The sequence below is a fragment of the Lasiosphaeria miniovina genome (genome assembly GCF_030549165.1).
Source record: "Lasiosphaeria miniovina strain SMH2392-1A chromosome Unknown B0T26scaffold_3, whole genome shotgun sequence".
Classification (NCBI taxonomy): Eukaryota; Fungi; Ascomycota; class Sordariomycetes; order Sordariales; family Lasiosphaeriaceae; genus Lasiosphaeria; species Lasiosphaeria miniovina.
The window spans coordinates 6,396,349-6,421,085 of NW_026848222.1; the positions used below are offsets into that span (position 1 = coordinate 6,396,349).

At 52.0% G+C, this 24,737-nt stretch overlaps 8 protein-coding genes across 8 annotated transcripts; 4 read left to right on the forward strand and 4 right to left on the reverse strand.

The window, feature by feature from the left end:
- Positions 1 to 35: 35 nt before the first annotated feature.
- Positions 36 to 1,192, reverse strand: B0T26DRAFT_262432 (uncharacterized protein). The gene has a single exon (XM_060434053.1). It carries the CDS (start codon positions 1,032 to 1,034, stop codon positions 228 to 230), a length of 807 nt encoding a protein of 268 aa, XP_060299438.1. The 5' UTR covers positions 1,035 to 1,192; the 3' UTR covers positions 36 to 227.
- Positions 1,193 to 6,319: 5,127 nt separating this feature from the next.
- Positions 6,320 to 6,979, reverse strand: B0T26DRAFT_262477 (uncharacterized protein). Its single transcript, XM_060434054.1, has 2 exons — positions 6,530 to 6,979; positions 6,320 to 6,467 (listed from the first exon to the last, which is right to left on the reverse strand). Exons 1-2 carry the CDS (start codon positions 6,812 to 6,814, stop codon positions 6,411 to 6,413), a joined length of 342 nt encoding a protein of 113 aa, XP_060299439.1. The 5' UTR covers positions 6,815 to 6,979; the 3' UTR covers positions 6,320 to 6,410.
- A 165-nt stretch (positions 6,980 to 7,144) lies between these two features.
- Positions 7,145 to 7,981, reverse strand: B0T26DRAFT_750780 (uncharacterized protein; the record flags this gene model as incomplete). Its single annotated transcript, XM_060445277.1, has 2 exons — positions 7,145 to 7,194; positions 7,255 to 7,981. 2 exons carry the CDS (start codon positions 7,979 to 7,981, stop codon positions 7,145 to 7,147), a joined length of 777 nt encoding a protein of 258 aa, XP_060299440.1.
- Positions 7,982 to 10,248: 2,267 nt separating this feature from the next.
- B0T26DRAFT_750782 (ZIP zinc transporter-domain-containing protein) lies at positions 10,249 to 11,229 on the forward strand (the record flags this gene model as incomplete). The annotated part of the gene is made up of 1 exon (XM_060445278.1): positions 10,249 to 11,229. The coding sequence occupies one exon, from the start codon at positions 10,249 to 10,251 to the stop codon at positions 11,227 to 11,229; it is 981 nt and encodes a 326-aa protein (XP_060299441.1).
- A 348-nt stretch (positions 11,230 to 11,577) lies between these two features.
- On the forward strand, positions 11,578 to 12,173 carry B0T26DRAFT_750783 (uncharacterized protein; the record flags this gene model as incomplete). The annotated part of the gene is made up of 3 exons (XM_060445279.1): positions 11,578 to 11,757; positions 11,794 to 11,907; positions 12,084 to 12,173. 3 exons carry the CDS (start codon positions 11,578 to 11,580, stop codon positions 12,171 to 12,173), a joined length of 384 nt encoding a protein of 127 aa, XP_060299442.1.
- A 2,754-nt stretch (positions 12,174 to 14,927) lies between these two features.
- On the reverse strand, positions 14,928 to 16,698 carry B0T26DRAFT_853177 (uncharacterized protein; the record flags this gene model as incomplete). The annotated part of the gene is made up of 7 exons (XM_060447665.1): positions 14,928 to 15,253; positions 15,312 to 15,501; positions 15,567 to 15,737; positions 15,790 to 15,855; positions 15,918 to 16,009; positions 16,071 to 16,347; positions 16,450 to 16,698. 7 exons carry the CDS (start codon positions 16,696 to 16,698, stop codon positions 14,928 to 14,930), a joined length of 1,371 nt encoding a protein of 456 aa, XP_060299443.1.
- Positions 16,699 to 17,987: 1,289 nt separating this feature from the next.
- B0T26DRAFT_675081 (multicopper oxidase-domain-containing protein) lies at positions 17,988 to 20,222 on the forward strand (the record flags this gene model as incomplete). The annotated part of the gene is made up of 5 exons (XM_060439787.1): positions 17,988 to 18,834; positions 18,889 to 18,941; positions 19,003 to 19,426; positions 19,520 to 19,797; positions 19,851 to 20,222. The coding sequence occupies 5 exons, from the start codon at positions 17,988 to 17,990 to the stop codon at positions 20,220 to 20,222; spliced, it is 1,974 nt and encodes a 657-aa protein (XP_060299444.1).
- Positions 20,223 to 20,996: 774 nt separating this feature from the next.
- Positions 20,997 to 22,345, forward strand: B0T26DRAFT_750786 (uncharacterized protein; the record flags this gene model as incomplete). Its single annotated transcript, XM_060445280.1, has 2 exons — positions 20,997 to 21,966; positions 22,191 to 22,345. 2 exons carry the CDS (start codon positions 20,997 to 20,999, stop codon positions 22,343 to 22,345), a joined length of 1,125 nt encoding a protein of 374 aa, XP_060299445.1.
- Positions 22,346 to 24,737: the final 2,392 nt, after the last annotated feature.

A 24,737-nucleotide genomic window follows, 5' to 3' on the forward strand; every position in this document is an offset into this window, starting at 1 on the left:
GAGCAATCCAGCCAATGTATCCCCCAAGATAGCCTTCGCTATCAATAAGCCAATAAAGCCGAAGCCAATGTACGATACGCGAATTAGATTAGTGCACCACCGAACTTAGACCCCCGGTGGGAGATTGAAAGATCCGTGTTGAAACAAAAATGCACATGCTAGAAATACACTTGCGTCTCTACCCTGAACGTCTAGCTCATAGCTCCAGCCTCGTCCGTCCGTCGGGCCTAAAACAGGTTCCCTAGCCCGAGGGAGAACGGGTCGTAGCCTGGCGACAGTCTCCTGCCCTGGTTGTTGTGGTTGAGGGGGCACGTGCCCCCGTTGGCGAGATAGGCGCCCAGGTCGGTCCGGAAAGAGTCGTCTGGCCACAGGTGCGGCTCTCCCATGTCCCAATGCTCAACCCAGACCAGCCCCAGCGCGAATTGTCTGGCCCCGTAGATATCTCCCCAGATAGAGGCTTCGTCAAGCTCTAGGAGCTCCGAGACGTTAGGGAGAAATGTAAGCCAAGAGGTCGACAACCGAATGTCGTGCAACTCGAGTCGCCGCAGCGTGTCCTGGTGCAGAGTCAACGTGTCGATGAGCTCTTGGGTTTTGACTTCGATGTCCCCGAGGCTGAGCGACCTGAGGCGAGGCCAGTGATGGCCGGCCTTAATGATGTCCTCCAGTCTCGCGGGGTAGTCAATGTCCATAGTATCGGCATTTAACACGAAGCTGATCGATAGAGACTCGAGGCAGGGCAGGCCGGCCAGGAAGTCGCGTAGGCCTCCACGCGCCATCAGGGCGCGGCATTCAGGAATGCCAGGATCGGGAACGTAGAAGTCGGAGTCCGGGTCTAATTCGTGCACCTCAAAGTCGAAGGCAATGTTGGTCAGGGAGGAGAATAGGTCGGGCGGGGGCAGTTGCTCGACGAACTTCCAGCTAAAGGTCCCGCCCTCAAACGAAGACAGCTTCGACTCACAGCCCTTGAGGCCGTCGACGACAGCAGCCATTGCGCGGTAGCCCGAGGGTTGTAGATAGGTGAATGGCCTTTGCATGGTGGCGTGAAAAGGATCGCTCGCCGGATTTGGGAGTCCCTCACGATGCCAGTTACCAACGGAGACCGTAATCTTTCTGAGATTCGTAAGCCTGGGCAGTACATCGGCGAGGCAAGCAAAGTCGAGGTGCTGCTGCCAGGGTGGGCGACGAATCAAAATATTCGCTTATTCGTCAACGGATAATTCCGATCCGGAATATCGCGGATATTGACGAATATTCGTAGCTGACTAAGCACAACCTGCCACCCAACAAGTGTTTGGCTGCCCAACGCAACCCAACCACCAAAACTTCACCAATTCATCAATTCCTTTAATCCACAAAGATGTCTTTCATTTCTGAGGGTTCTTCAATATCCAGAGATACAGGCCGAGGCTCAAGCTCTGTTATAGAGCATACTCGGCCACCACAAGACGACGAGCCAGCGCGAAAAGGCAAAAACCGCATGTATTATTGCAAATATTGCGAATCATGGGGTGCTCAAAACACAACCAACTTCCGGAACCACCTCAAATCCAAGCATGGAATCACAACTACCAACCAATCGAGGAACGTCGATGATCTCAGCAATACTGTATTGCAATCTCTATACGAGAAAGCAATGGTGACCAACCAGACCTCTGAGTTAGACGCTCAAATTATGAAACGAGTGTTAAATAAAGAGGTTATCACACAAGCGGTTGCTTCACTTATTGTTGTTGAGAGCCTTTCTTTCCGGATTGTTGAAAGTCCATACTTTCACACCGTTTGCAAAGCCCTCAATCCAGCTGTATCAAACGAAGTCATCGCATCACACTCGACAATCAGAGAGCATATCAAAAAATCTTGGATTTCGAATAAGGACATCGTTCGGAAGAAGCTTCAATCATCCCTTTCAACAATCCACCTCTCTCTTGATGTCTGGACTTCCCCAAATCAGAAACTGTTCCTTGCAGTTTGTGCTCATTTCGTTGATCTTGAATCGGAAACCCTTCAGAAAGCACTTATCGGCCTCCCATCTATTTTGTCACACCATGCAATAACACAACACGAAGCTCTTCTCTGCGTTTTGAAGGATTATAATATCTTTTCAAAAATCGGGGCAATCATCGGCGACAATGCTTTTACCAACGATAAGCTTTGTAAAGCCCTCGAAACAACTCTCAGCGAAATGGCAATCCCTTGGTCATCATCAGATAATCGAATCCGATGTAATGGCCATATCATCAACCTTGCTGTTCAAGCATTTCTGTTTCAAGATATTGATGAAGAGAATGAAGAGATGAATGTGAAGGAGGTGAAGATCTCCTTTGATCTGAGTCCCCTGATCAAACTTCATAATATCGTCAAACATATCCGAGGATCCCCTACTCGAATTAGCCAGTTTATTCAGCTTGCTGGCCGAATGATCCCTTTGGATAATTCTACCAGGTGGAACAGTTGGTATTTAATGATTCAAGTTGCCCTTGAAAAAGAAGCTGCACTTGATTCGTATATCAAACTCTGGTATGAATCTCTCCAAAAGGATTACCTTTCTCCAGATGATTGGGAGAATCTTCGATTAATATCAACTTTCCTACATCCATTCTTTCGAGCAACAAAAGCAACAGAAGGAGATCATGCAACAATCGACCGAGTTTTATTCACTATGGATATCCTGATTCAGCATTTCAAAAAAAGCCTTTCAGTATATCAGTCAAATCCTTTCCTATCTTCTCGGATTGAGAAAAGCTGGGCAATATTCGACAAATATTATCTAAAGACGGAGGAGTCTTCATTTTACGCAGCAGCAGTGATTTTTCACCCATCACGACGAACCTTATATCTCAAGCAAAACTGGGATAAAAAATGGATACGGCCAGCAATCAACTCTGTCAGAGAACTCTGGGAGAAGCATAAGGATCAATTAGCAAATACTTCTCCAACGTTACCATCAATGCAAATTGATGATCTTGATGAATTCGACATTCTTGCTCAAAATCTTGATGTTATTCCACGGCAACACGTCAAGGATGAGTTTGAAGAGTATATCTCAGAAGCAGTAATTTCGATCGAAACATCAGCATTATCCTGGTGGTTGAATGGACAACAACGACGACGCTGGCCAAGATTATCTCAATTGGCGATCAATGTTTTATCAATTCCTGCAATGAGTGCTGAGCCAGAGCGAGTGTTTTCTGGGGGTCGTCGTACAATATCTTGGGAAAGGATGCAACTGGGTGAAGATACTATTGAGTTTCTTGAGTGTTTGAAGCATTGGATAAGGTCAGGCCTTGTAAATAGTAGCTTGGAGGTGGAGGAGGAGGATCTGGATGACTAAGCAGATTGTGGTGGTTCGGACCCACACTGACGAATATTCGTTGATCTGTCAGCAAATAATTGACGAATATTGAAAATTGATTTGTCAGCCAACGAATCGATTGTCGCCCACCCTGGCTGCTGCAGGATCTCGGTCTGTTGTCGGAGAGCATATTCGTAGGCGGCGTAGTATTCGCGCAGCTGGCGGCGGTTGAAGGGGCGGGTGCTGTGACCGCCATAGCGGCTGGCCGTGTTGGTGAACATGTTTATCTTCTCTCGGTGGTGGTATTTTCGGACAAATTGGTCGAAGGTGAGCTTGGGGTCCGGGAGCGTATGGGGGATGAAGATGAGCGACCGGACGTATTTGGACTTGACGGGGTGGTCAGCGACGACGCAGAGATTCTTGAAGTCGCTCTGGTGGAGGTAGAGGACGATCTCGGGGAGGGCAAAGGGCTGGCCGAGGTGGGCAAAGTCCTGGCACGTCTGGCGAAAGCTGGGCACGTCGGCCGTGTCGAGGTATGAGCAAACCATGTGCCAGATCTCGGGCGGCAGCTTGGGCAGCCGCACCCCCGCGACCGCCTCGGGCATAGACTTACGCGCCATTCTAGTTATACCCGATACTGGTAATGGCAGATAAGGGTGAATACGTGATGCGGGACAAGGGTGAATACGTGATGCGGGATAAGGGTGAATACGTGATGCGGGATAAGGGTGAATACGTAATGCGGGCTTCGCGAGTTGGAGTTCGGTGTCGAAACGATGGCAGAGTTCTAAATAGCGGGAGTTGGAGTTCGGTGTCGAAATGATGGCGGAGTTCTAAATGGCGGGAAAAGGCGAATGGAATGGTGCTGAATCGGCCAGGACTTGCCCCAACCGATCGGGCGGAGGGGAACTCAAGGTTTGGGGGTTGGATTTGGGGAAGCCGCGCCCGAGCCATAACTCCCGCCCCGCGGACCACACTCGTCATCGACGCTTAGCGGTCACAGGTTATCTCAGCAAGCTCAGACCTCTTTTTCAGGCGTGGAAGGAGCCCCGGGGCCTGCGGCCCCCCCATAAAAGAAGGCACCCTAGACCGCATTCGTATCCTGTGACCCGCAAATTTTTGCTGTGGCTCAGATAGACCCACTTGGACACACATTGCACAGAACGCCTGAAAAAGAGGTCTGAGAGAGTAATGTTGCGGTAGTCGTCAAGGGCGTGTCAACCGCCATACAAATGGAAAAAATGTAGATTTGTTTTCCTTCAATTGTATAACAACCACATATCATAAAACTACATAAACATATGTCTGAGGATACTGAGACGCTCAGAAATCTAATGGTGTAGTTTTTATTATGCACGTTTGTCTAGAAGTGACATTTGTAGCGTCAAACGAAAAAAGATCAAGACCTCTCCGTCTTTTTACCGACAGCTTCATCCCAACTATGCAGCCACAAGAGGGCCAAAAAAATTGAAAATTCGGATATAGAATACGCTCGCGCGGGGCATCCTCAGCATATGATTTTTTCTTCTATAACCTACTGATGGGGAAATGATGGTTTTACCAAAGTAATGTATTAAAATATAAGTGTGTAGAAGGTTGATGTTACGAATCCCTGCGGAAATGCGTGAAGGTGGGGCACTCCCTGTTTAGTGTGGACCAATCAGAGGTGTCCCAGGGTCCCGAGCACTTGGGCTCGGGGACACGGGACAGCCCCGGAGGACCGCCGTCCCGGACGCGGGACCACGGGACAGTGGGACCATTGTTATTGGTCCAGTAGATAGATATATACAACAACCGTGCCCACGGTTCTAGATAGCTCTTGCTTGATCTCGCAAGCAAGCAATACACATTCACTGTGTAAGAGAAGGCAGGTACGCCAGATCAAGGTGGTCACAATGCAGGTAAGAAGGTGGGCGAGCAACGAGTAGTATTGGTGTGAGACTTCAACCTGGCCCTCGCAAAGGAAGGTGGGCGAGGGCCACGTTTATATACATGCTCAGGGGCTCAGGCCCGGGGCGCCATGGCGTGGCGTAATGGCTTGTGCCAACTGGCAGTGTTCTGGCCAGTTGGTAACAGGTGGTGAGCGCGCACCCTGTGCGCGCGGCTGGTGTTTGGGGTGTCCTTTCCTTACACACTGCACTCATACAATTTGAGTGGCATTCCAATTTGACTGTATTACCCATGCGATAGGAGCTTGCCCTTTGTTCTATCTTCATAATTACTAACCCCAGCATCCTGTGGAGCCCGTGCTCCCTTACAGACAGACGACCCTAACAGCCGAGTGGTTTGTAATAGCCCTCTCTCGAAGACATCAGGGGCATCGAATACTTCGGGGCGCTCCTCCTTATTATTCCGCTTAGTAATACTATCGTTATACAGCTTACATACGTACGAAATAATGTCTGTAGTAGGGTCGCAGCCTTGTGAGTTCCCTTCTATTTACTCTCAAAGAGAGTCTCGACCGACTTGCAAATAGTTATAAGGAAATTACCGTTCAGGGCGAAGCGCGAGAAGGTAGCATATACGTCATGCGTGGAATTCTTATTATATTTAATATCAAGGGCATATAAGGCATTAATATGCTCAAGCATTAGATCTATGGCTTTGTAACCACTTCCAGCTATTGTATAGCGAATAAGGCCGCCTTCTGTCACGGCACGGCGGTAGGCGCTAAGGCCCTACGGGTGCGTGACCATACTATAACCCACTATAGAATTGCAGCCTGACGGCTTGTAATTCTGGCATCCTTTTGGAAGGTGTGGTGTAGCGGTAGTGGGTGTTGCTAAACGCCGTCACACCTTCCAGAATGGCCTGCATTGTATGATCTTCGCTAATACGAGGGTGTAGAAGCCAGGCAAAATAGAACATCTCAGGGCCGTAATTTGACTACTTTCCTCCCCAGAGTAACAAAGGCAAATTCGTTACAATGTCCCTGAGAGTTCCCCAGTCGCCGCAGCGAATAGCTTCATGTATGATGAAGAGAATCTCGGTATATTGAAGAAGGCGGCACTGGCTTCGGAACTCCTTGTCAACGAAGTTGCCCTCTATAAGGGCTGAATAACGCCTAATCCAGGCATTATATGTGAATAGTTTCTCCCAAACAGAGTTGACGGCATCGTCAAGAATATCGGGGTCTAGGCCCTTCTATTTCTCGAGGACATTTTCGACATTGAGGCTGTTGGTATTAATATATTCTTTCTCCACCAATTCACTAAGAACAAATGCCAGAATTCGTACACTATAGCCGTGCATTAATAGAGGCATAACCTGGTGATATTTGATATTGTTTTTCGTAATATTCTTGCCCCGGTGGAAGAATTGCATATCAGAAGAAACAATAGCGTTTGTGACGTTATTTTTATCGTCACCAGAGTCCCAGAAAACCCGGAAAAGAAACTCAATATAATTAAGTTCAATATGAAAGAAAGCAGGCACAGGGACAAGCCACTTCTTCTGCTCCCACTTCCCGCTAGCCTCTAACTGCGAGAGCTTAATGCGGCGAATAAAGAAGGTTGTTTTCATGTCGCCATAAACAAGGGTGAGGCGTTCAGCGATGTTAGACTATTGGTCTAGTCCAAGCCTGCGTTTGAAGAGCTCTTCGTGTAGTTTGTACAGGCCGTCGATAGTTCCTTCATCCTCAAATATAGCCCCGAGCTGTAGGTATGGGGAGTTGTCGTATACAACTCTCTTGACAACAGGCATGCCGGGAATGTTGTCCTTTGTGAATATCTTTATGAGGGCCTGTTCGACTAGCCATTTCGCTACACACACTTGGGCCTACCATTTTCACCACCTAGATTGGGTAGGTATGTATTAGTTGAGAGGCCAAAAATGGCCAAACAAGTTCACATGTCATAAAAAGCCGCCCTTGAATTCATGCGGTTTTTGCAATATTCGCTTGACTGCCGAAAGAGTCAGTTCGACAAGTTCCCATCACGCATAATCAATATGGAGACACGTACCCTCCTTCCAGGTGAGCTTCTCGCGCGTGTCCACCGAGTGCAGATGCCACAGCCAGAGACACCACAGCGCGACGAGGCCGTCGAGAGTGCGGCGGGGCAGCGGCACGGCCACGAGCAGCTTGTGCTGGCCGCCGTCGCTCTTGCTGTCCTGGGTGGCGACGACGTTGCCATCGACATCAATCCAATCGATCAGGCCGTGGCGCTTTTCCTTGATGGCGAACAGGTGGGCCGGCGCTGCACTGCTGCTGCCGCTGCTGCCGCTGCCGCCGCCGCCGCCGTTCCTGTCTGAGACGATGGGCACGGCGCGGTGGCCCGTGTGCGGGAACGAGCTCTTCCGGATGCCGACCTCGCCCAGGCCCTTGCGCGTCGTCGGCTGCACCTTGCCCAGGAAGTCCAGCGCCAGCCACGGCTGCAGGTGCGTCAGATTGTACAGCTGTTTGCTACGTTTCGTGATGGTGCTGGGCGTGCCGTCGGCTGACGTGCGCACGCGGTACGAGAGCCGCTCAAACTCGATGGTGGTCGTCGCGGCCCCCTGGGCGTGGATCTGCCGCGACAGCTCGTATAATGGCGTTGAGTCGGCCGTCTCGGCGTGCACGAACCGGTCATTCAGAATGAAGATTGTGGGTTGCAGAATCTCGTCGGGAGCGTCGTGCTGGTCGCTGTACAGTGGTGGGCCGCCCTCGGATGGCGGGCGGGCGGGTGTCTCGGGGTCTTGTGGTGTGGCCATTCACAATGACGCCGTGTTTCAAGTTTGATGGTGGGGTGGTGGAAGGGGTAGTTTGGGATATGGAACTTGTAACGTGTTGTTGTGGAATGGTGGTAGGCACTAGAAGACTATTGCCTTCTGCTCCCCATGGTGCGCCGCAGTGCACTCGCTCCAATGCTCGTAGGGCAATTCTTGGGCCGATTTACCGGGCATGATGGGTCGCCGCTTGTGATCGGGTGGATGGAGCCGCCGTGACGCCAATTACCCCCGCAATTGTTGCTAGTTCAGAGCAAGTCTGCCAGGCTTGGCGCGTTACCAATCCCAGCAATGCTGCCCGGTATCCACCATCGTATCATTATTTGGAGAAACCTCGGAATAGGTATTTATCCTCCGCATTAAGTCTTGGATTGATTTTTAGACTTGATCTTCGACTTCCTCTAGAAAACACGTAGCCGAGTCGGTTATAGTTGCGCAAGTCGAGAAATCAACATGAGTAGTTGGAGAAATCCTCCGCGAAGCCACCAACGGGCGAGGAATCTGCCCCCGAGTATGAATAACCCCCAAAAATCCCCGAAACATAATAATGTTGTGTCGGCCGCAAGACTCTCACGTTGGATGTCACCGTAGGCCTCACCATCTCTGTGCCTCTCAATCTCGCCGATGATACCACCGTTCCTCCCGCCGCTAACGATGCTTAAAAGAAAGAGACAAAGAAGATTCTCGCGGCCGTCTTGGCACGCAAGCTGAAGAGATCCGATATCTAGTCCTCAGTCAAAGGTCTCGGGCTCGACAAGATTTTCGAGCTCGTCAGGGACACGGCGACGGAGAAATCCGCCGAGCTACTTGAACTCGACCGCATATGCCAGACCCCATGCACCATGAATGAAGCCAGAGTCGCCATTAGACGGTTCACGAATTCCAGCACCCGTGATGGACAGCGATTTCTCGGGCTCTTCCGCTTTCTGGCCCTGGGCCTCGCGGTCAAGCAAGTTCAGCTAAAGAACGAGGGCGACGCCTCCAAGGCCGATAACCCCGAGGAACTCGTGGACGAGTTGACCCACGAGCTTGACGCCGCGAGACTCTCCGATAACTAGAGTGAGATAGCGGAGTTGGTGTCTGAGATGCAGACGCTGCAGCTGCCGTTCTATTCCTTCGGCCATCTCAAGCGGGACCCAAACCATTCATATCGGCGGGGCGTCCCAGAAAGTGCAGGGATAGAACTCGCCAGAGTTGTTGCCGATCCGGAGTGGCTGGAATACAACGTCCGAGAGGCGGAGATGGAACAAAGAGGACGGCAACAATACAAGGCAGATGAGTTGGGGGTTGCAGAGAGCGAACAGCAGACGGAGGTTGGATGTCGGGGAGCGGGAGATGTCGGGGAGCGGGAGACGTGCAAGGACAGCAAGCCGAGCATACTGGTAAGGATAGCCAGGAAGACCACAAAGAGGAGGGAGATAAGGCAGCAGATGGAGAGCAATCCGAGCATAAGCCGGCCGAGTAAAGGAAGGAGAGCAAGTCTAAAGCTTGCACGAGCATCAAGACGAGTGTGATAACCTTGACCGTGGGGTTTCGGACTTTTAGCTCCATAGATTTTTTATTTTCCATTCCGATATGGGCTTCTTCATATATCGGGTCGAGGTTACCTGAACTAGACGAGGGCTGAATTTGCATTCTCGGAGCTCTAATTAACTCAGCTCTTTAGAGTTTGCTCCGCCTATCATGTCAAACCCCACGTCTACTCTCCACAAGGCTTTGTTAGCTATCCACTTTAAACTCAGTTCAATCCCATTCCTCTTTGTTGTACACTTAGTAGCTTCAAGAGGTCCTAAATGATTGGGGCAAGTTCTTCGTGGCCCAACGATGAACAAGTTATAAAATGGCCAAAATTTCTAACGCTACTGATTCCTTTGAAGTACAGCAATATTAAAGGAAGTTGGTCTAATAAGCGTCAAGGTTCTTTCTTGGAGAACGTTGAACCAAATATCGCCACTATTAAAGTTCGTTCTTTATCCCCCCAGAGTATGCAAAATTACATGCGCCAAGCCCCTTTTAGCCTCAACAATTGTTACATAATGAAAGGCTTTATGCTTCTCTCTACGTAGGAGCCTGTTTTTTGACAACTGTCGCGCTTGGTTTGGCTACGATAGTGAGGAAATCTGGCAAACCTCGTATTTAAAGGACGACTCGTTTTAGTTTAATTAGACGTATTCTGCATCGCTCAAGAGTTTCCAAACCATTAGGGGACAGTTCACTCTTTTCATTCCCAGATAGAGGTCTTGTTATTCAATATGTCAGGATCTGCGGCTCAGGCCGTCCCGGCTATTGCCAACTTGGACACGGACAATGTTCGTGACATCATCTGCTACATGAACTCGCGCCGGAACGTCGACACGACTCCTCAAAATGAGGTCGTGCAGTTCGTTGCCATGTTCTTCTTCATCATCCTGTCTACTCTGTCCTTCGCCTTCCCCATCATCCCCCCGGCCAAGTTGCCTTTCAAGGTCCCTGGCCATGTTTATGACTTCTTCCGCTTCTTTGGCGGCGGTGTTCTGATTGCCACGGCTTTCGTTCACCTGCTCGACTCGGCTTACGAGTCGATTGGTCCGAATACCTGTGTCGGCATGTCCTATGGCTGGGCTGAGTTCTCTTGGCCTCCGGCTATTGCCATGACTTCGGCTCTGCTCTTCTTCATGTTCGAGGTTTCTACTGAGCTCTGGGCTAAGGCTGTTACTCTAACCGATGCTGAGAAGGCTCAGTACACTATTCCATCGACTGCTCGGGCTTTGTGGGCTCAGTTCACATCGTTCTTAGTCTTTGAGATTACTATTATCATGCACGCGGTCGTTATTGGACTAAACATGAGCACTGTTTCGGAGAAGTCGATGATGTACTTTGCATTCGTCTTCTTCACCATCTTCGAGGGGCTTAGTCTCGGGGCTCGGCTTAATGCCGTCCAGCTCCCCAAGAGCATGGCTTGGGCTTGGATCCCTTGCGTTCTTTGCCTTTTCTACAGCTTTGCTACCCCCATCGCCATGACTGTTGGCATCGCTCAGGGTTACGACCGCCATGCTTTTCACCCCTCGGTGGCCTCGGGTGTGCTCGACTCCATCTCTGCGGGCATCATGCTCTATGTGAGCTTTGTTGATGTTCTTGCTAGAGACTTCATGTTCAACACTGATCGCCCTCGCAGCACTCTTGGTCTTGGCCTCATGCTTGGGGATCTGTTCATGGGTGTTATTCTCATGGCTATCATGGGTAAGTGGAAGTAGGTCAACCTCTTCTGCCTCCCTTCGCCAAACTCCCCTTCCAGTCCTTACCGAGCTGCTATTTAATGTTTCGATATTGGCTTTCCCGATCGCGTAAACATAGACGAGGCCCCTGAGAATGTTGGAATGAAAGATAAGAAAAATTTACAAAAAAATAGATAAAAACATAATTCCTAGGTAATCGTGCGTTATTGGTCGAAGTGATTGTGAAAGCCTCCAATGATGTGATTGGCGGTGAGTTTCCACGAGTTCCTCTGAAGCGAATGTGGCTGAGTTTCGGCTCTGAAGGATGATGTCGCCGGCGCTTGGCATTTTGGCGTTTCCCCAACAGCCAACCGTCAAGCTCAAACAATGGATCCCCTGTCCATCTCAACAGCCTGTCTCGCGCTGCTGGGTGGAATCGGCAAGACGGCATTCATAGTGATCGATTTTGTCCGCGGCTATCGGACAGCGCGCTCCGACTTGACCGCCCTGACCGGCGAGCTGACCCAGCTCCAGCCGGTGCTCGAGCTCATCAAGGACGACACCGCCGTGAGTGACGATAAGATCATCCCCCCATTGCTTTAGTCACAGGTCCTCGACATCACCAAAAACTGCTTTTCTGTCATGGAGAAGGTCGACACGGTCCTCGAAAACCACAAGGGCACGTTAGGCTCGGCAAAATTGGTCGTGTTGGATTCAGTCAGTTGCACGGTTGGATAGGTTCGATTGTGTGTAGTCTTGTGTGTTCTTTCAATTCCTGGCTCTCGCCCGTTCTTCTAGAAGTCTCTGTTGTGGCGCACTAGCCCTCCCCCTGCGGTGGATCGGCGCCACGACCGGGGTCAACCACGTGACTTGGCATGTGGCTAATCTGACAGGTCGTCTCAATCCTCGAGCTCATGGACAAGGTCATGAGACTACGGGCCATCATCGGTGACAAAGATATCCCCTCTGCCTCCCGCGGCTAGAACTTCATCCTCTAGCGGCACCTTAACAGCCCAACCTCGTATGTGGAAACGGTTTGCAACGATATCGAGCGGGATCCACCAGACGAAAGTCCTTCTGACCGGCCAGGAACATCGAACCGTAAAGATCTGATTTCTTTCTCCGAGCTAGGTGTTGCGGGACTGACCCAAGGAGATTCGATCTATTTTCAAGGGCGATCTAGCCCATCTGCAGCGAGCGGCAAATAGACTAGCTCGAGAGAGTCTCCTACCCCATCTTTGCAAGCTGCCGCACATTCAATCGGGCTGCAGATCAGAAGCTCCTCGGCAGAAAGCCGGCTCGGGTCAAGATTGGCGAGCTTAATGGCAGCACACGGCCCGAGAATGGAATATCTTGGCCGGACTTTGTGGACCCGCAGGCATGGGTAGTTGGGCTTGTTCTCCTAGCAACCGGTGGCGTCCAACATAACCCTGCCCTTGCCGTGTCGGCGGATATTGTCACCCTCGTCGTCGATGTAGAACGCCTTACCCACATACTGTTGGTGCTGGATGTGAGGGCCTGGTCCTCCAGGCCTCCCAGGCGCTCTGACTAATCAGACGCCAGCCGGGTGGATCCACCCAACTGACTAATGGAAGCTCGGCCAGAGCCCCACCTTGAGACGCCCTGGAAGAATCTCGCGAGGGGAGGCTTTTGAGCTTCTTTTCCCTTTTCCCCTTAGTTTAGAATCTTCGTCTATAGCGCCCAATAGAGGAGTTCCGCCCTCATTCCAAGCCGGCCGTGACAGAGCCCGTGCTTATTACAAACCACTCGACTGTTAGGGTCGTCTGTCTGTAAGGGAGCACGGGCTCCACAGAATGCTGGGGTTGGTAATTATGAAGATAGAACAAAGGGCAAGCTCCTATCGCACGGGTAATACAGTCAAATCGGAATGCCACTCAAAGTGTATGAGCGCAGTGAATGTGTATTGCTTGCTTGAAGAACCAAGCAAGAACTATCTAAGACCGTGGCTACGGTCGTCGTATATATCTATCTAGGGTGGACCAATCAGGGCGTTGGTCCTGGATGATCAGTGCGATCAGTTCCCACTGATCGCCCTGATCATACTGATCGCGCTGACCGCCTTGCTATTGGCTGCACTCGTGTGAAGCGGGGAACTGTGACGGCGCCAGCCTGCAGCACTCACTACCACTGCGCTAGAACCCCCAAAAGGATGCCAGAATTGCAAGTTGACAACTTGCAACCTGTAGTAAGCTATATAGTACTGCTACGGCCATTGCGCGCCGTGACAGGAACTACCCCGCTTCCTTGCGCCAGCTAATAGCGGGAGGCTCCGTGCAGCCTCCTGCGCGCTTGAGCCAGGATCGTAACAATAAATATATAGACAACAGACCGTCAATCCGGTTAATGAAGCTTTGGAGAGGTTAAGAACCTAAGGCGTAATAGTAGCTAACCAACCTCATTTATAAGACAGTCGCCCAGTATATCTGGACCTTGTAGGGATATTTGATACTCCCATTCTACAGATTATGAAGTGTCCTAGCGTATGGAGTGCATAACTATTAGGATACGATCTAACTAGTGATGATGTGGCATATCAAGACTTCCATAATGACAGCTATGTACCTCAGTGTCACGGCAGGGCCAAAACCCGCTGGTTGGGCGCATCGGTTTTAGGCTTTGTGGCTCGTGCACTCTTGCAGGAGCTCCACTCTCTAGCGCCCACAACTATTTCCCCACGGCCGACCAGCCGCCCGGCCGCTCTCGATTCCTTCTTTCTTTCTTTCCTTAGCTTTAGATTCTACGAATATAGCCTGGTAAATGCAGCCTTGTCTCATTCGATCGACTGTGCGGTGATACTCAGCTTCCTGGAGGAGCCTCAAATGTAAAACTCAGCCCGATTTTTCTGCTCTCCCTCTCCACCTTAGAGACTTTTCCTACCAAGGCTTCTGAAAAAGGAAGGACTATTGCAGCCCAGTTGACGACCACCTCGTCCACCGCAAATAGAAGCGTGATTGCATATCCTTGCTTGATTTCGAAGCCAAGCCGCGCGTCAAGAATCGCTCTACAAAGTTCAGAACACGACACCGCGGCAGAGAGCTGTAACTTACAAGCCACCAACCGGGAACTTTTGTGCTCAGGCTTAGAGCCGACACGATTCAGCTCAGAAAACGGTATTTCGTGCAAAGACCGTCTGCCCCTCGAGGTGGCCATGTCATGAAGGTGCGAACCGACCTAGTACGCTACTTGCAATCCTTTGACCCACAGATGAACCGTCAGAACGCGGCGACCGGCTTTTCGACTGCCCCTCCTTAAGCACTCAACATGTCCAGGGAATTCCTCATATCTTAGCCAATAATCAAGGAAGGCTACATTTTTCGAAAGAGCCTTTGAGTATGGACCAGATGCGCTGAAACTTGTTAGGTAGCTAGCTACCATCAGATGCAATGGCTCGTTTCCTTACCTCATCAAAAGCGAGCTGTTTGCAGAAATCTAGGCCGGACAGTTTCAACTGCCAGGCCGCAACTCAGGCCACCAAGCGTAGACCGGGTCGGGCCGTTGGTTACGGCCCGTCGGGTCGGCACAGGGCTAACGTCAGCTGACAGGGCCTTTAATACGGGCAACAACTATCGACCGGACTGCTGAACAAGGCCGAGTTACAGCTGATGGACATTCTCGAGTCTGCAGGATATTTCAGAAGCTAATGGGCATTTTCGAAGATTCGAAGAAAACGACTGCCAAGAATAATACAGATGAAATTACAGCTTCCCCTCAACAACTCACTCCTGCGACCGCAGCGGCGCTCTCTTGGCGTCGATGGCGGCCTCCCTCTTCTTGGCGGCAGAGAACGGGATGGACACCTTGACCTTGTGCTTGAAGCCCTGCTGCACGCCGTCCCACTTGAGATAGTTGTTATAGCCCGTCATGAGCTGCAGCGAGTAGTCGCCAGTGGCCTTGCACCGGGTGAACGACTGCTTGGGCGCGAGCAGGTTGCGGAACCACAGCTCGGCTTCGCACGTGTCGGGCGGGATCATGCTCACGCTGCCGTCGGGGTAGTTCTCGGCGGTTGAGTGGCATGATGTGCACGCGGACTTGAAGTTGTCGACTGCAGGTTGTCAGCTGTGGTTCCACTCAGCCGAGGGTGGGAAGTTTCGCTATCTTACCAGGGCCGTTCAGCCTCCCAGACACGCCCCAAGGGCTCGACGCTCGTGTCCCGCCCAGCCTCTTCTTGAGATCGTCCGCCACGGGATTGATCCAAGACTCGACGGGACGCTTTCCGTCTGCGTAATCTTGCTTGGTGAGGTTAGGGTCATTTCCCCACATGATGCCGACCGGGATGATGCGGTCCCACGTCTGCAAACTTTTGTTAGAGGATCGAGTTCGAGATCAACATCCAAATCTGCCAAGGGGCAACTCACGTTCTTGTGCTGGGTCAGACTCCCATCGTACATAAACGTGCCAAATACCCACCCGATTGGCGACCGGTCGTCACGGACAGCGAAATCAACCTGCAGGAGTCGCAAATCGGTTGGTGTCGTCTTGCGCTCACTCGCGTTGTTTTTCTTCACAGAGTCGGGGGTCGCAATGAACTAGACCGGTCAGCGGCAGCCATCTCCAGTCTCCGAGGCGGGGAGAACATACGGCTTGCATCGTCGGGGCGTCCTTGAGATTGAAGAGTTGCGTTTCGTTGGCTTCCGTCATGAGAATCTGCGTCTTCTGTGTCAGCCCTTTGTTACCATGCGTCGGATGCCGCCCTAATCACTGCCTACCTTGAAGACACATGTTCCGGGACGGAACGAGACTCCCGTCTCCCAGTTCGGCTTGGCCGGGTCTTCCCAGATTTCGCCAAACGTTGCGGCGCCTGTTTGGTGTCCGGTCAGCTCACCGAGACATTGTAAAAACGCAAAGGAAGCACCACGTACCGATCCAGTTGTAGAAACCAACGGCCCACGCCTGCACGACCGTCTCCTGCTTGTCCGAAAGCTCTCCCGCCTTGGTGGGTCGCTCGAAAGTCAGACCGTGGACTGGCTCCCGGCCATTGTCGTTCCAGTGCATCCACGGGGCATGGTACCAGGGGCGGATGGGGTTCTTGTGCACGTCAAATTCGCTGTTGACATTGCCCTCCCAGCAGTACAGCTTGACCCGCGCGCAGTACTCGAGCGGGTCTTCCTTGTAGTCGATATCGAGCCACGGCGCTTCCTTGAGGGGATCAAGGCCCGGGATGGGCAGGTCTGGGCCGGGCAGTGTGGGCAGCTGGCCCTTGGCGGCCACGTTCTTGGCGGCCAGCGTCTTGGCGGCCACGATGTCAAAGGTGCCGGGCAGCTTGGGGTAGTCGTTTCTGATGCGGAAGACCTTGCCCGTCCAGTTGTCGGGCAGCTTGACCACATTCAGGTACCCCCATGATGTCTCGAACTGGGCCTTGGCTTCCGCGGCGGTGTGGGCCAGACTTGGGCCTGACAGCTGGTTGACTGCAACACCAGTTCCGCCGACTGCGGCTCCACCGGCAATGATGCGCTTGGTGACGGTTCGTGAGAAGAAGCTGGCCGCCATTGCGTGCTCGGTGTGGTGTTTACAAATAATCGCAACTGCGGGGAAGGGGGGAGCCGAAGGAGGCAGCGCGCATGCGCAACGGCACTGAACAGGAAAAGGGACGAAAAAGGAAAATGGCAGAGCAAGAGAGCGGAATTGGGGAGTGTCACCCTTCTTTATTTCCTCGGCTGTTTCAATGTTCGGCAGGCTTCCAGTGCAAGAAGTAATGCTTTCGGGACTGGGCCAGTCTTCAGTGTTCAGCGTATGCCTATTTTGGGCCAGCACGCACCGCTGGGCATTCCTCCCCCAGGCCTAGACCGCACGCGTCTCACCCTTGCTCGGATATTTGACCACCTGCAAGCACAAACTGCAAGCAGCAAAAAATGCCCCGTGAAATGCAAGAATGTCCATGTGCCATTGGAAGCCTTGCACCGAACCGAGCGCCTGGCTGTCGGGTTTCGGACGTAGGCTTATTGGCGTTCTGTAACAGGTAGGCCATCGTTGGTGGGCTGGTGCAAGACGCGAGCTGAGGTTGACGTATCGATTGTCAGCCAAGCTTCCTATCCAAATGTGGCTTGCGGGCAATCAGTGCCGGCCTGTGACTGGCTGGCCATCAGTGCCGGCTTGCCATTTATCGGTTCTGGGCCTCGCTAGCGCTGTTTGAGGAATAGAGGGTGGTATTTCAGCTCTGTCTAGGCCTCAATAGCGCGCCCAGTCGCGCCGCATCTCATCCTAAAATGACAATGTCCAACCGATAGTGTCGCCGCACCCCGCACCATCCAATGTTCATTCGAATTTCAAGAGATCAACACCACCTTGACCTCTCTGCGCTGAACTGTGAAATTCCATACTGTATTACAACCAAGTCTCTTTATTTCACTCGCCGGAATTGTACTCCCAGACCCGGACCTCCTTATCATGGTTTGTGTGAAATGTTACGTTTCAGGACATTTCCGTCACCAAAAGACAGTCAATACTTCACCCCCAATACTGACACCGGTGGGTCATGGCAACCGCGAACGGCGCAAATCGCTAACCGATGTGAAAGTCAGCCGGAGGTGAAAGTCAGCCAGAGGTGAAAGTCAGCCAGAGGTGAAAGTTAGCCAGGGTGGTAATTCGCCTGTAGTTGTCATCAATTGAAATGGGATATATCACTCGAAGACGACGTCGCTGGCGCTTGCAAGGTACCCAACCTCTACATATCCCCGCCCTACCCGCCCGCCCTGCCCGCCCGCCCTGCCCGTCTGGCAGAACCGGCCCTCCAAGCCCCCTCAGTCACCTCTCACAGTCGTCAGGGCCCAAAAGTCAAAATGGGTCTTCTGGAGAGCTGCAAGGCGCTCGCCCTCTATCTCACAGCTTTGCTCCCATCATCGCTCCTGGAGTATGGTTCGTCTTTACACCAGGTCACTTTCGGGTCGCCGTTCACGGGCGATGTCCACCGCCCCGGGGGCCACTTCCCCCAGTTTCCCGCACCCAACGGACCCGACGACCCCAGTGAGGAGTTTGTGTGCAAGTATCCGAGTCTAGGCAAACAGTGGTCCAGCTGCTCCACCGCGGACGACCGAACGTGCTGGCTGAAGAACTCAGACGGCTCCAAACAGTTTGACATCAACACAGACTACGAGAACCAATGGCCCGAGGGCATCCCGCGCGATTACTACCTGGTCGTCAACAACCAGACCTTCAACGCCGACGGCATCGCGAACCCCGACGGCAAGGTGTTCAACGACTCATACCCCGGCCCTTGGATCAAGGCGTGCTGGGGGGACCTGATCCGGGTGACCGTGTTCAACAACCTGACGTTCAACGGCACGACGGTGCACTGGCATGGGTTCCGGCAGCTCAACAGCACCGAGATGGACGGTGTCAACGGGGTGACGCAGTGCCCCATCGCGCCGCAGCACAGCTACACGTACGAATTCCGAGCCACGCAGTACGGCACCTCGTGGTACCACAGCCACTACTCGCTGCAGTACGCCGACGGCCTGCATGGCCCCATCACCGTCTTTGGCCCGTCGTCGGCCAGCTACGACGAGGGCCGGAACCCCCTCATCATCACCGACTGGAACCACCGCAGCGCCTTCAAGGACTGGCAGCGCGAGCTCGTCCCCAAGCCGAGCTTCCCCACCATGAACAGCGTGCTCATCAATGGGCATGGTAGGTTTCCTTTGTCCGTGAGTCTGACAGCAGGGGCTGATCTCAACTTTGTAGGAAACTTTGCCGGTGCTTTTCCAAGGGACAAGTTCAATATGACGGTGACAAAGGTCAGCAATCATCACACACTTTTTTTATCACCATCCACGCATACTCACACAGAGCTCACAGGGCAAGAAATACCTCCTCCGCATCATCAACACGTCCGTCGACACGACTTACATCTTCAGCATCGACAACCACGAGTTCACAGTCATGTCCTCCGACTTCGTTCCCGTGCAGCCATACAACGTCAGCCACATCGCCGTAGGCATCGGGCAGCGGTACCACGTGGTTCTCAACGCCGTGCCCCTCGACAACGGCGCGCTGTCGGCGACGGGCGATTACTGGATCCGCGCGATCCCGGCCGACGGCTGCAAGGGCTTCGAGACGGGCAACGAGCCCGACGAGCGCCAGGGCATCCTGCGGTACGATGACGAGAGCAGGGGCGTGCCGACGAGTTTCCGCGATGGGTTTTCCACCGCGTGTCGCGATGAGAATTATACCCATCTCGTGCCCGTGCTGCCGTGGAAGATCCCGCCGGCGTCAATTTCCTGTGCGTCTGCTTTCTTTTCCCTGTTTTCTTTCATGTTATTAGGATGACTCTTTTATGTGTGTGCCTCGACTCGACTAACAATCCCCTCATCAGCACTGACCCCAGAATTCGACATCGGCAAGGTCAACCGGCCGGCGCGGCCCGAGCGAGCAGACAACTTCTCGTGGTGGGCCATGGGCGACCACCCGCTGTGGCTGGACTTTGGGCGGCCGACGCTGCTCGACCTGCACAACACGACGTGGAATAACGACTCGGTGGTCATCACGCAGGACGGCGACGACGACACGTGGGTGTACCTGGTCATCACGGGGCCGGGCAACAACGGCGCCTCGACGAACCACACGCGGTCCTTTTTCCCCGTGGCGCACCCTGTGAGTCTTGCGTGTCTCCCTCTGTTGCCAGTCCTAATTCGATCGGTAAATAGATGCACCTGCACGGCCACGACTTTGCGCTGCTCGCACAGGGCAACGACTCGAGCAAGCTGCCCGATGTAAAACTCAAGTTCGACAACCCGCCGCGGCGCGACGTGGTGCTGCTGCCGTCGAACGGGTACGTGGTGGTGGCCTTCAAGGCCGACAACCCAGGGTCGTGGCTGTTCCACTGCCACATCCCGTGGCACGCGTCGAGCGGGCTAGCGTTGCAGATCCTCGAGCGCCAGGCGGATCTGCAGAAAATGTTGACCGACGCGCGCCTGGCCGAGACGCGCAGGGTCTGCCGCGAGTGGGACGCGTGGTACGCCGACCCGTCGAACCACTGGAATGCATCCGCGCCGTTCCAGGACGACTCGGGGATCTGATGGGTTGGGTTTGACCTGTGTCTGGATAATACCCGAGTTGTTGGCATAATTATGTGTGTAAAGTGAATTAGAAACTGTGTGTAAGTGACCGGGAAAGCGTCTGTAGGAAATACACTCCAATCCCTGAATGTTTGTGCTGGCGTGGTACTCGGGCCGAATAATATCATCTGGACACTAAAAACATTGAAGAGTGCCGATCCCTAATAAAGTGGAAGACCACGGTAAGTGGCCTGAACGGTTGATGATGGCTGCAGGGTTGTCGACAGGGACTGTAACGGCGTGAATGATCCTACCGGTGAAGCCATGCGGGAGGAGGGTGATACGTGTTGGATTGGCTATTGTCAGATGGACAAGGGTTGCATGTGGAATAGAGCTCATCCCAGCTGAGCTCTGGTGTGGTCATCCGAGGTGAAAAGAGGCTCAGGGGAGCTGAAATGAAGTGGCCAGTTCAGCTGGTGTGGCTGCTTTTGCCACCACCATTGCCACCATTTACAACTATAATAGAGGCCCTCTGGCAGGACCAAAAAGAACAAGGAGGACGGATCAATAAAGAAAGTTGAAGTGCTGAATCCAACAATTAACAGTCTGATCACGCAAAACGATATCAAGCCATTGCGATTAAGAAAATCGGGCGCAGCACTTCGCTACCTACCTTTTACAAAATCACCAATATCATTTCAAAAATCCCTGCCTTACAGATTACCTCTGATTATCATTTTCCTCATCTTCCTAAAATAAAAACCACCAAACGCAACGAAAATCATCACCACGGCCATGACAGCACAGCCAGACTTCGAAAATGCCAAGTTCACCAAGCCCAGTGACTGGGATAGGTGGTCAGAGGCATATAAGAAGAAGGCAGAACATGCAGGAATATACGACTTCGTCAATCCGAATCATCGACTACGACAACCCTGGCCTACTGAACCAAAAGTACCTCAGTTCGACGGCTTCCAGAAGAAGAAGCAAGCCCAGCGTAGAGGCAACATAAACAACAATACCAACCGCGATGACCATAACGCACCGGTAATGAGCAGAGCTAGTGGATCTAACGCTCACTCAGTCAACCGCAGTGCAGCCCAGACGCGCGCTGCCTCTGCCGCTGCTGCCGCAGCCACTCGAAGATCACAGATTGAGGAGAGCAATCACAACCCAGACGACGGCGATCATAATTATGATGATTCTACATTAGAAGAAGAGGAGGATGAAGAGGAGGAAGACAATATCCACAACAGGGCTACGCAGTTCTCTGACCTTTCAACTATGGGTCAAACAAATTGGAAGATTGCATTCGAGCTTTACAAGGCCAACCTCAGCGTATACAACGCAAAGACCGGCGCCAGATCAGCATTTTCGAATTGGGTTCTGAAGAGTATCGGCCCAAACTATCAACACATCACCAAGCGGCGCGATCTCCCAGAAATTTACCAGGCAATCAAAGACCAATGGCTACCCTTCAGAAAGAACATCACGAAAGGCATTAGAGACGACTATACCAAGCACCTCGCACAGATCAAAGGCAAAGACCGGAAGCTTAGTGAGTGGATTACCAGATGGCAAAAGCTGGTAAACGATGGTGTTGAGCACGAAATTCTACAAATCGCAACACCAAGCTCGTGGTATGAAGACCTTGTGGAAGCATTGAAGAATATCCCGGACGGAAAGACATGGGCACTTGGAGAGCTTGCAACCTTAGAGGAGGATATCCTCGAAGGAATCTATTCTCACGACCAGCTAGCAGCTCGTATGCAGTCAGTCCTCGGTGGAGTAATCAACAATAAGCGAGTCCGATTCGACGCAGGATTTCCAACGCTCCACGGCAAGGATGCTGACGACAATAACACTGGGGATTCAGCAAAAGCCCAGAAGGGGAAAAGCCACCGTAGAAAGCGTGGAGAACGGCAAGATCAAGGGGGACGCCAGCAGAGCGATTCAGAAGATACCCCTCCAAAGCGACCATATAAAAAGGCTCGATCGGATGGAAAACGCTGCGAAAAACCCCCGACTGGTTCGAAGACACCAAAAGTGAGGCATTGGAACAACGAATCGCGAAGGTTCTCGACTATGACAAACAACTTGCCGAGAAGGTCAAGAAGGCGAGGGAGAGGCGCAAGAAGTTGTGACTATTGGCAATATTCAGATCCGAAGCTGCCCTCTCAGCAGCACTCACCAAGCCAATCCGATATAAGCAATCAAGAAAGCGGTTCTTACTCGTAAAAGCCGCCTTGAGTGCAAGCACTTACCCTCTTCGAAATTGCGCAATCCTAGATTCGGGAACAACACTCCACATCTTCCACAATAGGAAACGATTCAGGAATTTCAGGACAGCGCCTTACGGAGACTTCGTCTACGCAGGTGACACAGAAGTTCCGATCCTTGGCTACGGAGAGGTGATGATCAAGCTCACCACCACTACCGGAACTCGCCGACTATTACTCAAAGATGTAGCATACTGCGAAGGCTTTGCCTGCAACTTGATCTCACTTCGACAACTTCACAAGAAAGGTTTCCATTGGGACAACGAGGCTCCGAATAACTGCCTTCGAAGGAAAGATAAATCAGTCATCTGCGAGATCTCCGACCAATACGGGCAGTATATAATCGAAGATAGGCCGCTGAACGCAGCACTCCACACTCAACGAAGCACCTCATGGACTGGCCGACGATTAAGTGAAGGCACAGGCAAGCTATGGCACGGCCGGCTTGGCCATCCAGGATCTGAAGCAATCGCACACCTTCAAGTCTCATCATTAGGCGGCAAGCTACGCGGACCAGCAAGCTACGAATGCCCAGCATGTGGGATATCGAAAGCCAAGCGCAAGATTCGACGCGAGCCACGAGAAACGCCTCGGAATATTGGCGATCGCTTTGCTATCGATTTTCTGGACTTGGTCCCAAACCCCAAAGGCTTCAGCTCAGTAATGCTATTTACAGAGCGAAAAACAGGCTACGTATTTGATCTCTATCTCACTGAACGCAAGGCACCAATACTTATCACCGCTGTCAACATATTCTTAAGGATTATGGAACGACAGTATGGTCTTCGAGTTAAGGTGATCGAGTGTGACGATGAATTGATGAGATCCAAAGCTCTCAAGACCTTCTGGGAAAATAACGGAATCCGTATCGAACGTTGCGCACCACACTCGCAAGATCAGAATGGTGGCGCAGAACGCTCGGGGGGTGTGATCAAAATAAAGGCGAGAACAATGAGAGCAGCTGCCCGATTTCCACCAGAAATCTTATGGGTAGAAATCTACAAAGCAGCAGTCTACCTCTATAACAGAACGCCAAAGAAGCGTCAAAGTTGGCTATCACCATACGAAGTCTTTCACACCTTTCTAGCAAAAAGAGACAATATACCTCATCCAGAAAGAAAGCCTCAGCTAGCACACCTACGAAATTACGGCTGCCGCGCGTACGCAATGACGAACGATGCTCTCAAGAAAGAAAAACGCCTCCTCAAGCTAAACCCCAACGCGTGGATTGGATATCTCGTGGGCTACGAGTCAACAAATATTTACCGTATCTGGAACCCTAAGACAAATGAGGTCATCCGAGCACGTAACGTGGCTTTTAACGAGGATGATTTATTTTCCGGTGACCTTCAGCAGTTGAAGGATGACTTGCTGAGCATTACTAACGAGGAGATGGAGGTACTCCTTAAGAACTGCTCCCTTCCGCAACCCAGTGCCGATAGTCGCATGGCAAGCGATAACCTAACCACTTACGAAGAAGACGAAGAAATCCTTGACCATATCTTCGTAGGGGGTGAAGGAAACCAAGACTTTGAAGATTCAGAAGACGAAGTCTCTGAAAATTCAGAGCATCAAGGAAAAGACTCTGAAGATTCGGAGCACGAAGAATTGGGCGATGAGGACGAAGAGATGCAAGATGCCGATCCGGAACCACAAGAGTATGAGAAGGAGGCTGATCACCTCTATTCCACGATTCTTGATCCGCTTTTGACACCAGCAGCCTCTCCTCCACCGCCAACGGCGCTCCTTGCAGCTGCCTTCTCCTCACTTACTCTTGAAGAGCTCCAAGGTAGTGGGACGCCTCACAGCCCTAGGATGGGGCTTGCTGAGAAGAATCCTAACGCAGGATTTCCTCACAGCCTTAAGATGGGGCTTGCTGAGAAGAATCCTAACGCAGGATTTCCTCACAGCCTTAAGATGGGGCTTGCTGAGAAGAATCCTAACGCAGGATTTCCTCACAGCCTTAAGATGGGGCTTGCTGAGAAGAATCCTAACGCAGGATTTCCTCACAGCCTTAAGATGGGGCTTGCTGAGAAGAATCCTAACGCAGGATTTCCTCACAGCCTTAAGATGGGGCTTGTTGAGAAGAATCCTAAAGCAGGATTTGGCTGCCTTCCAGAGCCAATTAACAAACCCAGCAAAAATTATTGCACTAACGCGAAGAATATTGCGTGGCAAGCTGCCTTCAACTCTGGACGATACGCCGCAAACGTAGCGAGTCTCGACGGCAAGGCTGTGAATAAACACACCCTGCACA

Excerpts from the sequence above, each read along its gene's own strand:
- B0T26DRAFT_262477 (XM_060434054.1), bottom strand. The coding sequence starts at position 6,814 with ATGAAAACAACCTTCTTTATTCGCCGCATTAAGCTCTCGCAGTTAGAG. Across the intron at positions 6,468-6,529 it reads TATTAATGCACGGCTATAGT|CCTCAATGTCGAAAATGTCC; the intron begins GTACGAATTCTG and ends TAATACCAACAG.
- B0T26DRAFT_262432 (XM_060434053.1), bottom strand. The coding sequence starts at position 1,034 with ATGCAAAGGCCATTCACCTATCTACAACCCTCGGGCTACCGCGCAATG.